The sequence below is a fragment of the Crocodylus siamensis genome, chromosome 7 (genome assembly GCF_052110815.1).
Source record: "Crocodylus siamensis isolate JL-2025a chromosome 7, ASM5211081v1, whole genome shotgun sequence".
Classification (NCBI taxonomy): Eukaryota; Metazoa; Chordata; order Crocodylia; family Crocodylidae; genus Crocodylus; species Crocodylus siamensis.
This window is the reverse complement of record NC_143401.1, coordinates 61436949-61455692: the sequence shown is the minus strand read 5'-3', so window position 1 is coordinate 61455692 and position 18744 is coordinate 61436949. Positions and strand designations below refer to the sequence as shown.

General features: G+C 42.3%; 1 protein-coding gene across 2 annotated transcripts in view; it reads right to left on the bottom strand.

Annotated features, from left to right (window-relative positions):
* Positions 1-18744, bottom strand: part of PCDH15 (protocadherin related 15) — a 1613120-nt gene that overhangs the window by 339412 nt on the left and 1254964 nt on the right. For both annotated transcript variants that reach the window (XM_090057186.1, XM_090057185.1), the window contains one exon: positions 16199-16292. In XM_090057186.1, coding sequence (XP_089913312.1) covers positions 16199-16292 — 94 coding nt within the window. The remainder of the gene's footprint in view (positions 1-16198; positions 16293-18744) is intronic.

Here is an 18744-nt window from a genome sequence, read left to right as displayed (position 1 = left end):
CTAGTGTCAATAAGGCATATTCTGTAAGCTAAAGATGCCCATTTCCTTCCATCAAAGGCAGTTATGATAATGTTGCTTGCATTGAGTAGGAATAGTTTGAATTGATTGGTTCTTTTAAATATTGCCCAGGTTTGAATTTGATTGGTATTGTAAAAAAGGTGATGATTCGACCATTGGATGAGTGACACCTGGCATGATTAGAAGGCTATAAATCCTGTCTGGAGCAGCCAGCAGGGGCTTAGGCTCAGCCTCACTCTCACTCTGACTGGACGGTTTTGACTCCAGGCTCTCGGGGTTTGGGAGTTTGCCAAGTGCAGGTTCCTTGCTGTGACCTGGTTGTTGGGAAGCTACAGTCGGGTAAAGTATAACCCATACCCTATTTGAAGTGTTGAGTACCTAAGCAAGGAAAAGCTATAAATCCCCAGGGACTGTCAGAGAGTTTCTCCTGCTGACTAGGCCCAGGGTGTACTTGCCTGTCATCTGTGGTTTCTGGGTTGTCTATAAAGTTGCATAGCAGTTAATTGTGTAGTGACCAAAGCTCATTGTAATGTGTAGTTGATTGGTTGTGGGATCAGGGACATTGGGTTTGGGATGTGCGTCAGGTTATTGTCCCATTGGGGGCATTTTATTGTCCCATCGGGGGCATTTTATTGTGTTGCAGCTTACATGTTATGGGGATATTGTGTCAGGTAGGTGTTGCGTGGGTTCTGTTGTATAATACAGCTTAAATTGCTCAACCTACCTGTGTAGTAGTGTGTAGCCACCCTTTCTAACTATGAGTGGGGTCAGGCAGTAGATCTATGCTCAGGGAAATTAACTTACTCTAATGCCCCAAACCTGACTACCCGTGGGTCACAGAGGATTAATGATCCTTTGGATTAATTAGTTAATTGGCATCCCCATGGTGGTCATACTGTCTCCGCATATGATCTGTTCTCCAGACCTTTAAATGTGTCCCTTAGAAGCATCCAGCCTCCCTGGGTGCCTTTATTCTTCAGTTTACTTTCCCACTGCATTATGCCAACTCTGTCCTTAAGTCACTTGAAAACTACTTTTTTGAAATCCAGTATCTTAGTTCTGCTAACCTCATGCTTTCCCAGTGTAAGGATAATAAATTCTATCATACTGTAATTTCTATTTCCAAGTTTCTCAATATACCTTGTTACATTACAATTACTCTACTGTGCATTAATGTCGCATAAAAGATGTGCACCAGCACTACTGCATAGTAGTGCCTATTACAGTGTGTTAAGCTAGCACCTATTTTTACAGGTACTAAACTTAATGAACAGTAATTATGGCACATTAATGCATGTGGAGACATGCCCTCTTTGCGTTTGACTTGTGGCTGTTTTTGGAGTTACTGCTTGACACAAGGGTTGTACTGCAGCTCTCTGTGGAGTATTTTGCCTTACGCGGAATGGGTTTAGCTAATTAAAGAAAAGCATTGGCTGGCCCAAGCTAGGCAGGGAACAGAGAAGAATCTGCTGCAAAAGGGAACCATGGAGCTAGATGTGCATGTGCATGTGCACATGTGCTTGTATGTGTGTATTTTCCCTTTGCTTTGTTTTCTACAGGCTCGGCATCATTCAGGGAGTGTTGGAAATGTAAATGGAATCTGGATCAGAAGTTGTTACTTCTGTGGGACGTGCCATGTTTGTGTTTCTCCCAGGGTCATGATCACTTCATGTCCACTGAGTGTAAGCTGGTGTCCCTCTTAGAAGAAAAATTTGAAGGGCTGGAAGCATAAGTATGCATGCTGTACACTATTAGGCAAAAAATGAAAAGTTCTTGGATAGGAGTCATGAGATGCTGACACTGGAGAGGCCACAGGGAAAGAAGAAAAGTGGTAATATGTGGCTACTAGAAGAAGGGTCCCTGAAGTCATGAGGAACAGACTGGAGTTAGAAAACACTTTTAAGCACTCTGCACTGGAACAGTTAGGGGAAAAAAGGTAGAAATGAAGATATCTGCAGGCAAGAACTAGAGGACCAAGCAACTACACAGCTGGAAGTGTGAGACCCCAGAGATGGCCTTCTACTGGGACTACTGTACCAAGAAGGAAGTAAAGAGTGGTGGGGGGGGATAGAAGCACCAATTTTATCATCCAGATTTGGAGTCCCAGGAGGTGTGTTCTCTTCTGGGAGCCTGTACTTTCTGTATCACAGAAAGATTGCCAGAGTGGATCTATCCCCCAAGCCACTGCTACTTCCTGAGTGTCCATGTAGGCAGCAATGATACTACCAGGAATGATACTAAGCAAATCAGAGATGACAGCAAAGCTCTTAGCAGGAAAATTAAGGAGCTTGAAGCAAAATCAGTGTTCTCATCATTCCTTCCTGTGGAAGATAAAGGCCATAACAGGGACCAACAATATCATGGAAGTAAACTTATGGCTGAAATGATGGTGTTGATGTAAAGGCTTTGGACTCTTCGACAATGGCTGGATGTTCTTGGGGGAGGACTGCTATCGGGTGATGGAATCCATCTGATGAAAAAGTAAAGAACATATTTGGGCATTATCAGGACAGCTTAGCCAGGACAGCCTTAAAGGAAAGGAGGTTCCACTAGAGATTAGTGAACAAAACCGTATATTAACAGAACAAACAATCCAGAGGAGAAAGCACAAGAAGTAGAACCTCAACTGTGGAAAAGGGTCAGAGAGCCACAGGACAGCAATTAGTGGTGCAAAGGGGAAATCAATAGGTCAAAATGCAAAATATGTAAGATGTAGGCACAGAAATGTGAGAAGTATGGGGAACAAACAGGATAAGCTGGAAGTCACAGCCTGTGAAAATAATTATGATCTGGTTGGTATCACAGAGGCTTAGTGAAACAGCTCTTATAACTGAAATGTCAACACAGAGCTACACTGTTTCAGAAGGACAGGATTGGGAGAAAAGCTGGTTACATTGGCTTGCCTTTCAAAATTACACATACTTGTTCCCAGGGTTTCCTAATGGATTGAGCTCCTCGGGTATAGGCAGAGGAGCAATTAGTTTCTGGATTTTCAATCAAGCAGAGTTATGATGTCTCACCTTGTCGATGCTGGAGTAATGTCTATGCATGAATGGAGGTGCAACTCTTTAAGTACTGCAGGAGCTTTGAAATCAAACAGGATACCTGCAAGGTCAGGTAGGGCTTTTCAGGATTGGATTTTATATTTAAGCAACAAAATTCTACCCATCTCACTTTAGGTGAGAAAGGCCTCCAGACAGCTAAATAAATTTCAAGCTAAAAACACAGAGAGAGAGAATTTCTTTTCTTTTGTGTTCCTTAAATTCAAAAGAGACTAATGTTTCTGCTGCATAATGCAGCTTTAAAATTGTATATACAGATTAATAAACATGTAGACTCTGGTGCAGTGTTACATTTTTAAACAGCGCAAAAATAGCACTCGTCATACTGCAAAACTTGTGCATGCTTTGTTTTTCTAAATCGTTGTGCTGGCACTTAATAGAATTGTATTCTGTCATGAAGCCTCTTCTGAAACTTCAAAATTTGTCAAAATGATTTGTGCTTGACAGAATTTTCCATTTACCTGTCATTTTTGTGTCTGTCTTTGGGTAAGTCTCATAATTATGGAAGCAATAGTGGCCTCTAAGTACTCAACTGATGCATATTTAAGTGTTTGTTTGTATTGCACTGTTACAGTGACAGGTGGTGGGTTATATTATGTCAAGGTCAGCATGAAAACCACAAGATGACTAATGTTCAAGGATTGTAAATTGGAATGACTGTAACCTGGAAAGCATGGTCAAGCATTTCAAAATATCGAGTTCATTTTCAATGATGTATAATATCCAACTGAGAAAAAGTCACCTGTAATACAGAAAAAAGTGGTATTTTTACTGACATAACAGGATGTGTTTTGTTAATTTTGGTTCAATAAAAATGCTTAGAGAGGCAAAAGTGACCCCATTATCAAGGAAAATTAAACAGTTAAATAAGATTTGGGGTTTAAAATATAGAAGTTGTGCCCTGCTTGATACTATAGGAAGTACCTTTAATTTTTTTTTAAACCTTCTATTAAAAAGATTAAAGCATTAAAATATAAAATATTGGGTACATCTACACATGCTATTAGTGTGCTTGAATAAACTCCGGAGCTTATTGCTCTAGAGTTGATTGCTTCTGGCACTGCATCTGTTCATGTGCCAGGAAACACAGCACATTGAGCCAGACTGGAGCAGCCTCAGCTGGCAGGGAACCCACGGGGTCAGCTAGCCAGCCCGGCGCTGCTCTCCCCAGCTCAATGTATTACAGAGGGGGTGGCTCAAGGATGAGGGTGCTTCATTGTGGAGATAGCAGCAGGGGCAATGTTTACACATGTGCTGCTTCGAAGTTTTTTTACAAGTACTATCTTGTTGCGGAGTAAATTAGTTTAATTCAGGCAAATAGGGGTGCAAATGTAGATGTGTGACATTTACGGTACAGCTAAATAGTCAACTGCACAGTAAATATCTCCTGTAGACATGCCCATTGAGTAATTTCTTAGGGCAGGGGTTCTCAATCCCCAGGCCATGACCTGGTGCCAGGCCATAGTGGGTTGGCTGCCAGTGCAGGGTGGGGGTATCTTTACCTGTCTTCTGGCTAGAAATTCTGGTCACGGTCAACTGTGACTGCTGAGCCACAGCCACTTCTGGGCTGTGCCTTGTTAGGCTGTGGCATAAAAACTTTGGGAACCCATCTTAGGGTAAACACTTTTCCAAAGGAAAGCCCCTTTTTCTAAAATCTGATGAATGGCATTAAACATGGGACTACCTGCATTTTATGGACAAGAGGAAAAAATATTAATGGTGCTTCTGATGGTATTAAAGTCTAGTCCTGTTTCCTTGAAAATAAAAACTAGACATATAAGACACACATAAGACTAGACACAACCCTAAGTTTTCTTTTTTGTTTATATATATAGAAATACATTCCCTTCCCTCCCCTATTTCTTAAGTTTTCTCTCCCTCTCTATTCCCTATAGATAATCATGAGTAAGCTACAACATTGGATAAGCTTTAGAATTTTATTTTGGTAATGAGTGTTTTGTTTTTCTTTTCTTTTCTTTTTCTCTCTCCTTCTTTGCAAAAAAGTGCCCTGCTATTTTGATATGCCTATCCAGTTTTATACCATATAATTATTATGTTTATATTGGTTTTTACTGTTTTATATTGTGTATTTACTGTTTTACTGACTTTACTTTTGAAAATTGATACTATATAATTGAGGCCTCCATGTGTAAGTTAGCATAAGTCATGTTAAGTCATGTCAAGTCCCTATGTTGTGTCCCCTGCCTGAGCATATCTTATTGTAACTCTGTTGTAAACGTGTGACTCATGACTCCCCCCTCCCATGTAAACTAGTTCCTTGAGTAAATGATTGACAGACAATGGCAGTAGGTCTAAACATAGCTCCCCCTGAATGACCAAACCATTAACTTGATGACCCAACTATCACCCTGCATTGACCCCCCCTAGCTTGAAATTTGGAAAACAAAGACTGCTGCAGAAACCAGCCAACCCACCGTTGCAACACAGACACCTGAAACTGCACGTTCACGCTTGGAGTGCACATGCTCAGTACACCAGGGCTGACCCTTGCCTGGGCATGCCCCTGCCACTAGGGTCATAGAAGGTCTGCCCCTATAAAGAGGGGTCGTGAAGACAGACCCAGTGGGAATGCCATTTCCATCTGGATCAGATCAGCTCCATGTCATATCACCTATCCACCCCAGAGGCACTACCAGCAACCCCCTCTGGACAACACCTTGCTGAAGGAGATCATTTCTGGCCATTGAGGATCAACTCTTAGCCTGGGATAGGTACCCATAACTTTCCTCCTCCAACTTGGACCCTGCCTCTTTCCTCCTGGACTTCAGCCCCTCTACCAAGCCTCTTTGATCCCTGCTGCCATTGTGTGTGTGTGCATGGGTGCAAAGGAACCAATAAGCTCTATAGCCCATATATTGTGTAACCATCTTTCCTGTCCAATAAAACCACTGCTTTTTGGAACCCTGAGTTGGGTTGTGTTTTACTGCAGCCTGTCCTTGTCCCCATCTTAATTCCAGTCCTTCTTGACTCCAACCCCCATTTTCCTGATCTCCTCTCAACTCCATCTCACTTCTGCTTACACTCATGGCACTTTTACTCTCTCTGGAAATCTCTGACCCTTGACTCCCCCTTCCCATAGTCACCAAGCAACCTAGGTATCTGAAGTACCCCAAGCACACACATACACACCATATCACCCAAGTTAGGAACTCACCCGTGTGTATGTGTAGGTGAGTGGTATGTGTGTGAACTGGCAAATATATACATTTATCATTGTGTCCATGATATATGAATTAGTGATCCACATACGCGCATTGGTTATGTAGGTATTGACAACTAATTTTGTCTAAATTTTGGTGTGTACAGTGTGTATGTGCTTGAATTGGTGATAGGTGTGCATGTGCTTAGACTGGTAATCTTGGATGTGTATGTGCCTGAGTTGGTAGTGTGTGTGCGCGCTCCCAATTGATTTTTATGTGTGCATATGTGTAATTTCTTTTTTCATAGTCAGAAGGGAACCAATGGATTATCGTGTCCAACCCCCTGCCCCTGGTAGGAAAGAGTACTGAGGTCAGATGACCCCAGCCAGGTGACTGTCAAGCCTCCTCTTGAAGACCTCTAAGTTAAGTGATAGTACCACCTCTCTTGGCAGTCCATTCCAGACTCTGGGCACCCTTACTGTAAAAAAATTCTTCCTAATGTCTAACCTAAATCTACTTGCCACTAGTTTGTACCAATTATTCCTAGTTACTCCCTGGGGTGCTCTGGTAAACAGCACATCACCAATTCCCTGATGTCCCCTGATAAACTTATAGGCAGCTACAAGGTCACCCCTCAGCTATCTTTTGTAAAGGCTGAAGAGAGCCAGATCTCTCAATCTCCCCTCTTAGGGTCTTTCACGGAGGCCACTAATCATGCGAGTGGCCCTCCTCTGAACCCTCTCCAGATTCTCCGTGTCCCTCTTGAAGTGTGGCACCCAGAACTGGACACACTACTCCACCAGCAGCCTGACCAATGCCACATAGAGGGGGAGCATCATCTCCCTTGATCTGTTGTCATGCATCTGCTAATACTGACAAGGTGTGATTGGCTTTGTTGATGGCCTCATTATACTGCTGGCTAATGTTCATCTTGGGGTCAACTCTGACTCCAAGATCTCTTTCAGCCTCTGAGCTGCTGAGGAGGACATCTCCCAACATGTAGGTGTGCTGGGGATTCCTCCTTCATAAGTGGAGTACCTTACATTTATCTTTGTTGAATTGCATCCTATTTCATTCCACCCACTGATCCAACCTGTCCAGGCCTGCCTGTATCTGCTCCCTGACCTCCAGTGTATTAACTTTGCCCCATAACTTGGTATAATCTGCGAACTTGGAGAGAATGCTGTCCACACCCTCGTCCAAATTGCTGATGAAGTCATTAAATAACACTGGTCCAAGGACCGAACCCTGAGGGACCCCACTCTCCACCTCCTTCCAGACTGAGAATGACCCATCCACCACCACTCTCTGGTGCCTGTTAGCTTCCCTATGAGAATAGGATTCAAAACTGTGTTGAAGGCCTTCCTAAAAATCCAGGTAGATGACATCAACGTCAGCTCCTGTGTTAAGGCAGTGTGTGACCTGGTCATAAAAGGCTATAAGGTTTGCCAGGCAGGATCTACCTGTGACAAACCTGAACTGTGTCACACCCTCCCAACCAACAGTGCAATTCTGAGATCCTGAGAGTTGGCCTGGCCCCACAGGACAATACTAAGATTCTGTTTTCAACTGCCTCATAGTCATAGCAGATAGAATCTTAGCAGATAGACTTTAAGCAGAAGGCAAAAGGGGAGAGGTAGAAGAAAAAAATGAAGAGACAAATGAGGAAGAGACTGATAGTGGAATCATAAAATATAATATGCTAGATGTTCAGGTTTAGTTATGATGGTGGTGGTGCTATCATCTGGATAGGACTTTCTGGCCAAGATGTCTTTCAGATTCAGGACAGTAAGCATCCATGTGGATCATAGCATCCCAAAGGATGGTAGGTGATGGTAGGCATGATGGTAGGGCCAAATTAAGGACTGAAACAATGATGATGGGTGAAATAAACCATCATTTGCACTATTTTGTTCACCAGTTGAATCTAAATCAGAGGAAACTAGTTTTGATTCAGTTCCATACTCCACTGGCTTATCAGACACGATCCTTGCTGGTATCAATAAATGTTTCTTTTTGCTCAGTTGTTCTGGGCATGGGAGCACAAGCAAGTTACTATATGATAAAAGACTGTGGCTTCACAGTGCATCCCAGATGCTCTGTGTTCATTTGCTAAATGCTTGCTTTCATGCCACAGTGAATGAAAGCCAACCCATGGCAACCTACCCCTCATGAAAGGAATGGCTAGCTTTCATTTACTTCAGAACAAGAACATGAACTTTGACGTAACTAACAAGCATCTTTTGTATAGATGCTTGCTACTGTCCTTTCCCATACATTGCCTTTGCTAATGGTTCTGCCTTTAAATTTTCCTGATTATTACAAACAATTGAATTAAATGAAAACATTATTTACTGAACATACTAAACATATCTGAATAATGAAGAGTATATGCCTCTGCACGACTGTCACAATATCATTTGTGAACCAGCCAGTCTTTGGAAAAGTATCCATACCATCCAGCTGGTAACATTCACAATCAAGGTTTTTTTTCGAAAGGCTATTTGGTGACAAAGTTCAGTATAAAATCCTTAATCATATTGAGTGGTTTAGATTTGTGCATATGAAGTAAAATATGAATGCTCTTATTTAAAAAAAATGGAACAGACTTAATTTTCCTTAACTTTTTTTAACAAATACTTTTTGCCACCCTGACCTACTTTCTGCCTTTGTTCTGTTTGTCTTTTTGTTCAAAGTAATTGATAGAAACTTTTAATGTCCTTATTTAAAAATATTAAAAGAACACAAAAGGGGCAAAAGTGAAAAGGTTTTTATTATTTAAAGTGGAGTCAGTGAAGCAGACTTTTATAGAACTAACTTCTTGGGTTACCCTTGCTTGTAAAATGCCAGGGTTTCTATTAATACATTGATTAAAGATAGAACTACTGGAGTGGTCTGTTGCTCACCAAAAAATAGTATTGTATCCCAACTACTAAAAGCTGGTGAGAAACCATACAGACAGAGACATTTAGCATTAACACTGGAAAGTGGATGGACTCAAAGGCTCAAGCATTATTAATATAGTTTCTACCCATGCCCATTCTTGGACATCAAGTGCAAAATGGTGTCCTAATCTGGATTGCTTCAATGAAGATATCAGGCCAGAGGCAGACCCAGATAAAGTCATCACCTCTATAACCCTGAACTAAATCTTGACCTTTCCTGGAAGGCACGACTTGTATTATTGTTGCCACTCCACTCCCTTAACTAGTCTTCTTTCTGCACTCATCTTACTCTATGGGTGTGTATACATGTTTATTAATATGATTTAGGTAATGTGCATTAAATCTAGTACCTCCATTGCGAGGTACTAGAAAAATGCAAATTAGCCTATTTTAATGTGCATTAGCCAGTTTTGGGCTCCACAGTTCAAAAAGGATGTGGAGAAGCTTGAGAGAGTCCAGACAAGAGCCACGTGCATGGTCAGAGGTCAGGAAAACAGACCTTACAATGACAGGCTGAGAGCCATGGGACTCTTTAGCCTGGAAAAGAACAGGCTCGGGGTGATCTGATGGCCACCTATAAGTTTATCCCATAAGGGGTGACCGCTAGTACCTGGGGGAACATTTGTTCACCAGAGCGCCCTAAGGGATGACAAGGTCAAGCAGTCATAAACTACTACAAGACCATTTCAGGCTGGACATAAGGAAGAACTTCTTTACTATCCAAGCCCCCAAGGTCTGGGACAGCCTGCCATCGAAGGTGGTTCAAGCACCTACATTGAACACCTTCAAGAGCAAATTGGATGCTTATCTTGTTGGGATCCTATGACCCCAGCTGACTTCCTGCCCTTCAGGCAAGGGGGCTGGACTCGATGCTCTTCCAAGGTCCCATCTAGCCCTAATGTCTATGAAATCTATGAAGCTAAAGAACACAGTTTTTGTGATGCTTTAATACACATTAAAATAAGTGAATGCTCATTAAAGTGCACATATAGATGCTTTAATAAGGCTACTTATTCTACTTCTGTTGGACTTGTTTCCCTTCTTTTTATGTATCTTTAATGAAAGGGTAAAAAATAAAAACTGTAAATTGAATAAGAGAGTAAAAAATGATCTTTGAAAACCACAAAATATGCTCATCTATCTCAGAAATGTCTGTTTCTGAAAATATCAGATTTGAAATTCTGACTTAATTTTAAACCAGTTACTTGACTACATTGTTCCCAAGACCTATCTTGAACAAACAGAAGTGCAAAAGTACACAAGTCAAATTAACATGGTTTAATATAGGGAAATCTTCTTATGGAAAACAAATTATTTTTTTTTGCTTCCTCAAATGCTGACTCTTACAAAACTAAACCAAATAAACCCCCAAACCTGTGCATTAAATGTTTTTTAAAAATCCCTAAAGTTTCTCAGGTATACTTGAAGTTATTTCATATCCCTCAATTTTAAGTAGATGCATGGAAACAAATCTGTTTATTATGCCAGTAATCTGTTAAAACATATAAAAAGTAAATGTAGTCCTTAAACCAACTTCTTTAATAAATATCACAGTTTTGAGAAACTTCAAACAAATCTCCTTGTCTACCAGACTGTTATTTTTCATAAATAACACCAACCTCCAGCCCCCGCAGTAACAAAGCCTAAGGCGGTCTGTGGCTTTTCATTGTTATTAGAAAATAATTATTGTTTTCCTATTTGAAACACAATTGCACCTGATCTCTGAAAAAATGGCCAACAAACTAATGTTACACTTTCATATGAAAAGTAATTGACTTTTTTTCATAAAGCAAAATAAATTCAACAGCCTGCAGAGCCAGAGAACAGTATAACTGTCCTTTCTGTTGCTTATTAGGCAGCTAAATGTCAAGGAAATAGCATATTTCACCTCAAACCTAACTGTTACATTAAGCAGAACTTAGTAAGTAGCTTATTTGCTATAACAAATTATTTCTATTTTACAGTACTGAATTGAGAAGTGAGTCAAAATAAAAAAAGAATGAATTTCAAGGTGAATAAAGGAAATGAGACGTTTTCAACAATCCTTGTGAGCTCTAGATGTTATTCCAGCAACACACTGCAATCTTTCTTAATGAAAACTATTATAAACAAATTAAAAGAGTTGTGTTTAATATTCCAGATGGAGCTTTTGCAACTGAGTACTGAAAGTGGTCACTGGGTTGAACCTAAAATAGCAGCTGAACTAATGGGAATTAAAGAACAAAAGGCTGGTCTGATGCAACAAGAAAACTGAAATTTGAAGGAAAAAAACACTCAGAATTTGATTTGAAATTTTAGGGTACCTGTAGATATGAAGAAGCAGTGCTCTGACAGGCTGTAACTACAGCATGTATGAACAGACTTGATTAACTGAGTCTGCTGAAGTGTGCTAATTAGCGCACTCCAGCAGCCTCCACATCTCACTCAGTGTCCCCACATTTCAAAATGGTAGTGGGAGTGCTTTAATTAAAGCTCATTGAATGAACTTTAGTTAAATTGCCCCTCCCGCCATTTTGAAATGCAGGAGGCTGAATACACAGAATGCTGTATACACAAGACACTGTGAACACTTTAATTAGAGCAGCTTTTGAAGCTGTTCTAATTAAAGTGCTCCTCTCCCCCACCTCTGGAGCCCATGTAAAGATGCCTCTAATGACAAGGCCATGGCAGTCATCCTAAGACTCTTGTTTGTTGCTTTGGCATTGCACATGGGCCATAATGTAGCTAGAGATAATTCTCTCCAACCAAATTCCTGAGTTTGACAGCCATTGGCTACCCATCTCCTAGGCCAGTTTAGGAGGTATGTCAGTAGCTGAAAGAAGGGATTGCCAGTAGCGTTCAGTCACAGATATTTTTTTCTTCTGTGGATGATCCCATCAACTGTCTCAGGGTAGTATTATGTAGGCTAACCTATTCTGGGGACTTAACTGTTTCACTTCACTAAAGCTGCCCAGAATGAAGAAGGTACAAAAGTGATTTTAAAGGCATTTCTCTACTCCCATAAAACGCTGAAAAAATATAGTTGCTGTATGACACGCACCCCATACTGATCTTAAGCTGTTGGCATCTACCATACACTCAGAACTGTTCAAATAGTAGCTATGTGGTATTATTTCTTATCATTTGACACACACGGAGTAGAAGTGAGTGGTGTTACTTTATAAATGCAATCCCTAGCATAGCTCTGGCAGAGCCATGCTCCAAGTTATCTTTGTCTCCTTTCTCTCTGAGACAAAACTGCACTGGGTTCTTGGTAGTCAAGCTATTCACAACCTTAGGCAGATCCATAGATTCATAGATGCTAGGGTCGGAAGGGACCTCAATAGATCATCGAGTCCGACCCCCTGCATAAGCAGGAAAGAGTGCCGGGCCTACATTACCCCAGCTAGATACACATCCAACCTTCTCTTGAATACCCCCAGGGTAGGGGAGAGCACCACCTCCCTTGGGAGCCCGTTCCAGACCTTGGCCACTCGAACTGTGAAGAAGTTCCTCCTAATATCCAATCTAAATCTGCTCTCCTCTAGCTTGTGGCCATTATTTCTTGTAACCCCCGGGGGCGCCTTGGTGAATAAATACTCACCAATTCCCTTCTGTGCCCCCCTGACGAACTTATAGGCAGCCACCAGGTCGCCTCTCAACCTTCTCTTGCGGAGGCTGAAAAGGTCCAGTTTCTCTAATCTCTCCTCATAGGGCTTGGCCTGCAGGCCCTTAACCATACGAGTGGCCCTTCTCTGGACCCTCTCCAGGTTATCCGCATCCTTCTTGAAGTGCAGCGCCCAGAATTGCACACAGTACTCCAGCTGCGGTCTGACCAGCGCCCGATAGAGGGGAAGTATCACCTCCTTGGACCTATTTGTCATGCATCTGCTGATGCACGATAAAGTGCCATTGGCTTTTCTGATGGTTTCGTCACACTGCCGACTCATGTTCATCTTGGAGTCCACTAGGACTCCAAGATCCCTTTCCACTTCCGTGCCACCCAGCAGGTCATTTCCAAGGCTGTAGGTGTGCTGGACATTTTTCCTCCCTAGATGCAGCACTTTGCATTTCTCCTTGTTGAACTGCATTCTGTTGTTTTCTGCCCACTTGTCTAACCTGTCCAGGTCTGCTTGCAGCTGTTCCCTGCCCTCCGGCGTGTCCACTTCGCCCCATAGCTTAGTGTCATCTGCAAACTTGGACAGAGTACATTTCACCCCCTCGTCCAAGTCGCTGATGAAGACATTAAAGAGTATCGGTCCAAGCACCGAGCCCTGCGGGACCCCACTGCCCACACTCTTCCAGGTCGAAACCGACCCATCCACCACAACTCTCTGGGTGCGACCCTCCAGCCAATTCTCCACCCACCGGACTGTGCAGTCATCCAAGTCACAGCCCCTTAACTTGTTCACCAGTATGGGGTGGGATACCGTATCAAAGGCCTTCCTGAAGTCCAAGTATACGACATCCACCCCTCCTCCTGCGTCGAGGCGTTTTGTGACCTGGTCATAAAAAGAGACTAGATTGGTCAGGCACGATCTACCTGCCACGAACCCGTGCTGGTTTCCCCTCAGCATAATTTGTCCTGCCGGGCTCTCACAAATGTGAGCCTTGATGATTTTCTCAAAGATTTTGCCAAGGATGGAGGTGAGACTGACTGGCCTATAGTTACCCGGGTCCTCCTTCCTCCCCTTCTTGAAAATGGGAACCACATTGGCCCTTTTCCAGTCCTCCGGGACTTGACCCGTGCGCCACGAGCGTTCAAATATTCCCGCCAGTGGCTCTGCAATGACGTCGGCCAGTGCCTTCAGTACCCTCGGATGGAGCTCATCCGGGCCTGCCGACTTAAAGGCATCCAGTTCCTCCAAGTGACCCTGCACCACCTCAGGGTCCACGCATGGAAGTCTGGTGCCTTGCTGCTGCCTCCCTACACTCCCAGTGAGAGACTTGTCATGCCTCTCGCTTAGGAACACTGAGGTGAAGAACTCGTTGAGGAGTTCAGCCTTGTCCCCTCTGTCCGTCACCAATTGTTTCTGCCCATTTAGCAGGGGTCCTATTCCTCCCTGGGCCTTCCTTTTACTCCCTATATATCTAAAAAACAATTTCTTATTGTCTTTTACTTGGGTTGCCATCCTCAGCTCCATGGTAGCTTTGGCCTGTCTAACTGCCTCCCTACAAGCACGAGCAGAAGAGGTATATTCCTCTTTGGTGATCTCTCCCTGTTTCCACTTTTTATGTGCTCCCCTTTTGGCCCTTAGTCTGCCCTGGATTTCTCTGGTCAGCCAGGGAAGCCTCCTGGCCCCTTTCCCTCTTTTACCTCGCATGGGGATCGTCTCGCTTTGTGCTCGAAGGATAGCTTCCTTAAGGCACAGCCACCCTTCTTGGGCTCCCATCATTTCAAAACTACTACTCTGCAGTGCATCCTTCACTAATCGCCTGAGTTCGCTGAAATCAGCTTTCCTAAAGTCCAGCACGTTCACCCTACTGGTTACCTTACCCACTCGACGCCTTATGTTGAATTGTACTTTTAGGTGATCGCTGTCCCCCAGATGGCTACCGATCTGTAGGTCCCCTACTATGTCATCCCCCGTTGCCAATACCAGATCCAGTAAGGCATTCCCCCTAGTGGGACCATGTACCTCCTGCGTCAGGTGGAGGTCCTGTACACAGGTTAGAAACCTGCGTGAGCGGTGGGACTTTGCTGTCTGTGTCTCCCAGCAGATGTCCAGGTAGTTTAGGTCCCCCATGACCACCGCCTCTTTAGCTTTTATGGTCTCTGAGAGTTGCCTCAGGAGCCCCAAATCTATTTCTTCCCCTTGATGTGGCAAGACCCCTACCACCAAATCCTTTTCTCCTTGCCCCCCATGTAGCCTAACCCACAGTCCTTCTACTTCCTCATCCTTTGATTCTGTCTTGATGAGGGTTGATGTATATTGCTCCTTAACATAGAGCGCAACCCCTCCCCCCCTTTTCCCCACTCTGTCCTTTCTGTACAATCTATAGCCCTCAATATGTACCGCCCAGTCGTGGGATGGATCCCACCAGGTTTCCGTCAGCTCCACTAAGTCGTAGTCGTTTAGTGCAACCAGGAGCGCTAGTTCATCCTGCTTGTTCCCCAGATCTTGTAAAGGCAGGTGTGGTACAAGTGACTAGCACCACAGGGTGGCTGTACCTTCAACAGCAGGGCAGTCAGACCATGCTGTGGGAGTAGCAGTCAGAGGCTTCTAATTCCACAAATCAGTCAGCTCTTGGTGACCTCTCCCTTCCCCTCTCACCAGTAGCCATGCCCCTTGCTCTCCTGCTCTAGCAGGGCTGTACAGGGGCCTGGGCTCATCTGAGTATGGCAGCAGCAATGGACATGCTCCCCTTCCCTGAGTCAGAACACATCCTGGGTGTGTGTGTGCTGGGGAGGGGGAGGGTAGGTAAGGGTGAGGGAAACTGTCCCATTGCCCTGTGCCTAGCTGAGCCAGAGCCCAGCTCCTCGCACAACTCAGCTGTGTCCATTCTCCTTCCTTACTGGTGTTCTATCAACTCCATGTCCTTCCCTCGTAAAGACAGAATTGGGGGAAATTCGGAGGAGGCATGCCTCTGAGCATGGAGAGGAATGGAAGGGGGGACTTAAAGTCAGCAGATGGTCTTTCTGTGGGTGGTTACAAAGAGGGTGTGGCCGCACCATTTCACCTCCTCTGGCTCTGCTCATGAATACTTAATACACTTGATAATGTAAATCATGCATCTCAGAATATGGCTACATAGAATACAAATGAGCTCTTCCAAAATGCTTTTCAGAAGGAGGGATTCAGGGAAACTGGGCTGTTACTACCAGCAAGATGGAATGGTCAAAAGTTTCACACATTATGAGGTCTCAATACCAGATTTCATTATTCTGCAATTGAAAGAGCAAATGTAAGGTTAAAAGAAGTGCCAAAGCCATTTTCTGAGACCCTGATATTTTATGTCTGTTCTACTTGTTGCCCTTAACAACGTCAGTATTTTAACTGAAGACTTTCATTAACCGTCATAAGACACTCACCCCATCTGGTCTGCCATCCGATGCTGTAACAATCAAAATATAGCGGTCGGTACTTTCTCTGTCCAAGGGCTTTCTTAACACTAGAAGTCCAGAGCTAGTAAGAGAACAAAAACATGAAATTATACCATAATAATTGTCTTGAAAATTTGCCAAGTCCTATTGTTCCAGTACTTTGTTTTATAGGATTATTTCCTTTTCATGTTACATATCTTAGTATTTGGGATTTATTACAAATGGAAGCATGTCTGGCATAGGCAAAGTCTTGGAAAAATTATGAACCTATTTCTTACACTTCATGATTCAATACATGTATAATTTATGATTAAAAGACCTGTGATATACAGGATGATATAACAGATAGTCCCAGACTGAATACAAGGCTGTCATTCACTCAAGGATGCTGTACTGTTCTCATAAAAAAGAAGAGAACACAAGGAGAGTATTAATTACAGTGGATTTTTGATAACCCTGACAGAAAACCATTTGGATTATTGCACTGAACTATAACAATATCATCCATATGATATAATTCCATAAACACTGGGTCTCTTCTGACTTTTATGGAAAAAAGGCCATTTGCCTATATATTAAATACAATGAAATGAAGGAGAATGCAATAAATATTCTTTTCTGTAGCTATAGTTCCCAAGTAATAACAGATTTGTACATGTACAAGTGATGTTTAATAGAAAATAAAACATCCTGCTGTTTGTTAAAATAATAAATAAAACACCCATTCAACAAAAACAACAACAAAAAGTATAAACATACAGAGGCCATGCAATAACTGCTATTACTTTAAAACTTTATAAATACATGTAGATAAATAAGACAGACTTTGTTTCTAAGACCACATCATTTCCAGTTCCTTTGCGAACTGCTTTGGACAAATTACTCTTATAACAATAATCAGAAAACTTGCAATTATTACTAGCCTGAGCAGGCTAATCTATATTTCATTGTTAATGACCTAGCTAGTCTTTCCATAGGGAACTGTGTATTGTAGTTTCAGTTTATAATTTTTGACTGTATACAGGAAAAAGGGAATTTCCTAACTGGTCCATCTCATCATATTTACTACCTCTAACACTGACCAGCATCAGATTTTGCAGGATGTTCCAGTTAGGGAGACTGTGCTATCACATTACAGTTTTATCTTGCTCTTTAATAAGTAGAGAATAGCTAGACTTTAAGTGTGTTTTCTGTCTTGCTAATTTTTTCATGTGTGACAATATTTGGCTTCTTCCCGCCATAACTAATTACATTTTTTGGCTCTCTAAATTAAATATATAAGAAATATTTCTGTATTTCCCTATTTTATTAATACGTTCAAAGACTTTGTAGATGTTTGAGAGACATATATTTCCACTGCCGAAATCATACTCTTACCATAGTTTATCACACACGCCCTTTTCCCCCAAAATCACACCCCCAAAAACTGAGGGATATGTATTAAACAGGAAAAGCTGCTTTTCTGTCCAGAAAAGAAACACCCTGGTGTGATTCCTGCTCTACAGTGCAGCGGCTGTGGCACTACTGTTTAGGCAGCTGAGGGAGTCGATTGACTTAATGGCCCATTGTTTTACTCTGCAGGTGTTTTCATCTCTCCTAAATGGTCTTGATTTTCCACAAATTAAGCTAACTTTTTTCAAGCCCATTTTTCTATTTGCTAGCTGCTCCTGGTCTAGCTCAGTCTCTTTAGCTGAGCCTTTTTAGCTCTCCAGCAGACACCTTAGCTCTTCAGAATTGCAGACCCATCCATCAGGACTAGTTCATAGCAGCAGCTAAAGATTCACCTTCTGTTATGCAGGAAGGGAGGAGGAGGGCGGCATGAATCAGCGGAAGATTAGTCTCTGTCCCTCTTTTATGCAGCCAAAAAGTCTGGAATAATCTTTTTATTTTTTTCATTCTGCCTTTGAAAAATAAGGTGCATTTTGATTTTGAGGTGTGTTGTATGAGAGAAAATATAGTATGTTGTGATCCCCCATTTTATGTCTTTGTGTTATTCCATTTTTAGTTGTTATTTCAACTATCTTGCATGTGCATAAAGTTACCTGACCTATAGCTCTCTGAATCACTTTTAGAGACATTTCAAAATATAGGTATGGCAGGAATTTGTTAACTTCAGATTTTCTAGAATAGTGGCTCTTTACAGAAAGACTGTACCATTTTACAAGCAGTTCACCCATTTCATATGTAGTTCACCCTTCAGTTGATACCATGTGGAGCCAGTGACTTTTTAAAAAAAATAAAATTATCAATGTTCCTCAGAACATTTTTCCCCTGACCTCTTATGTTTTACAGAGAAACTCATCTTTGTCACCAGAACAGGGATGTAAGAATGTATCCAGTAATTTTAATGAAGGTGAAGATTGACATCCATTATGCCAGCATTTTATCTTTGGGCTAAGGTTTAGAACAAGCAGCCACTTTAAGTAAATGCTAGTGGGGATCAATTAAAAAAAATATCAGTAGGGAAGGATGTTAGGAGCTTTTTCTTAAAATCAAATGACTAAACTATAAAGACAATACCCAGTTTTACACAT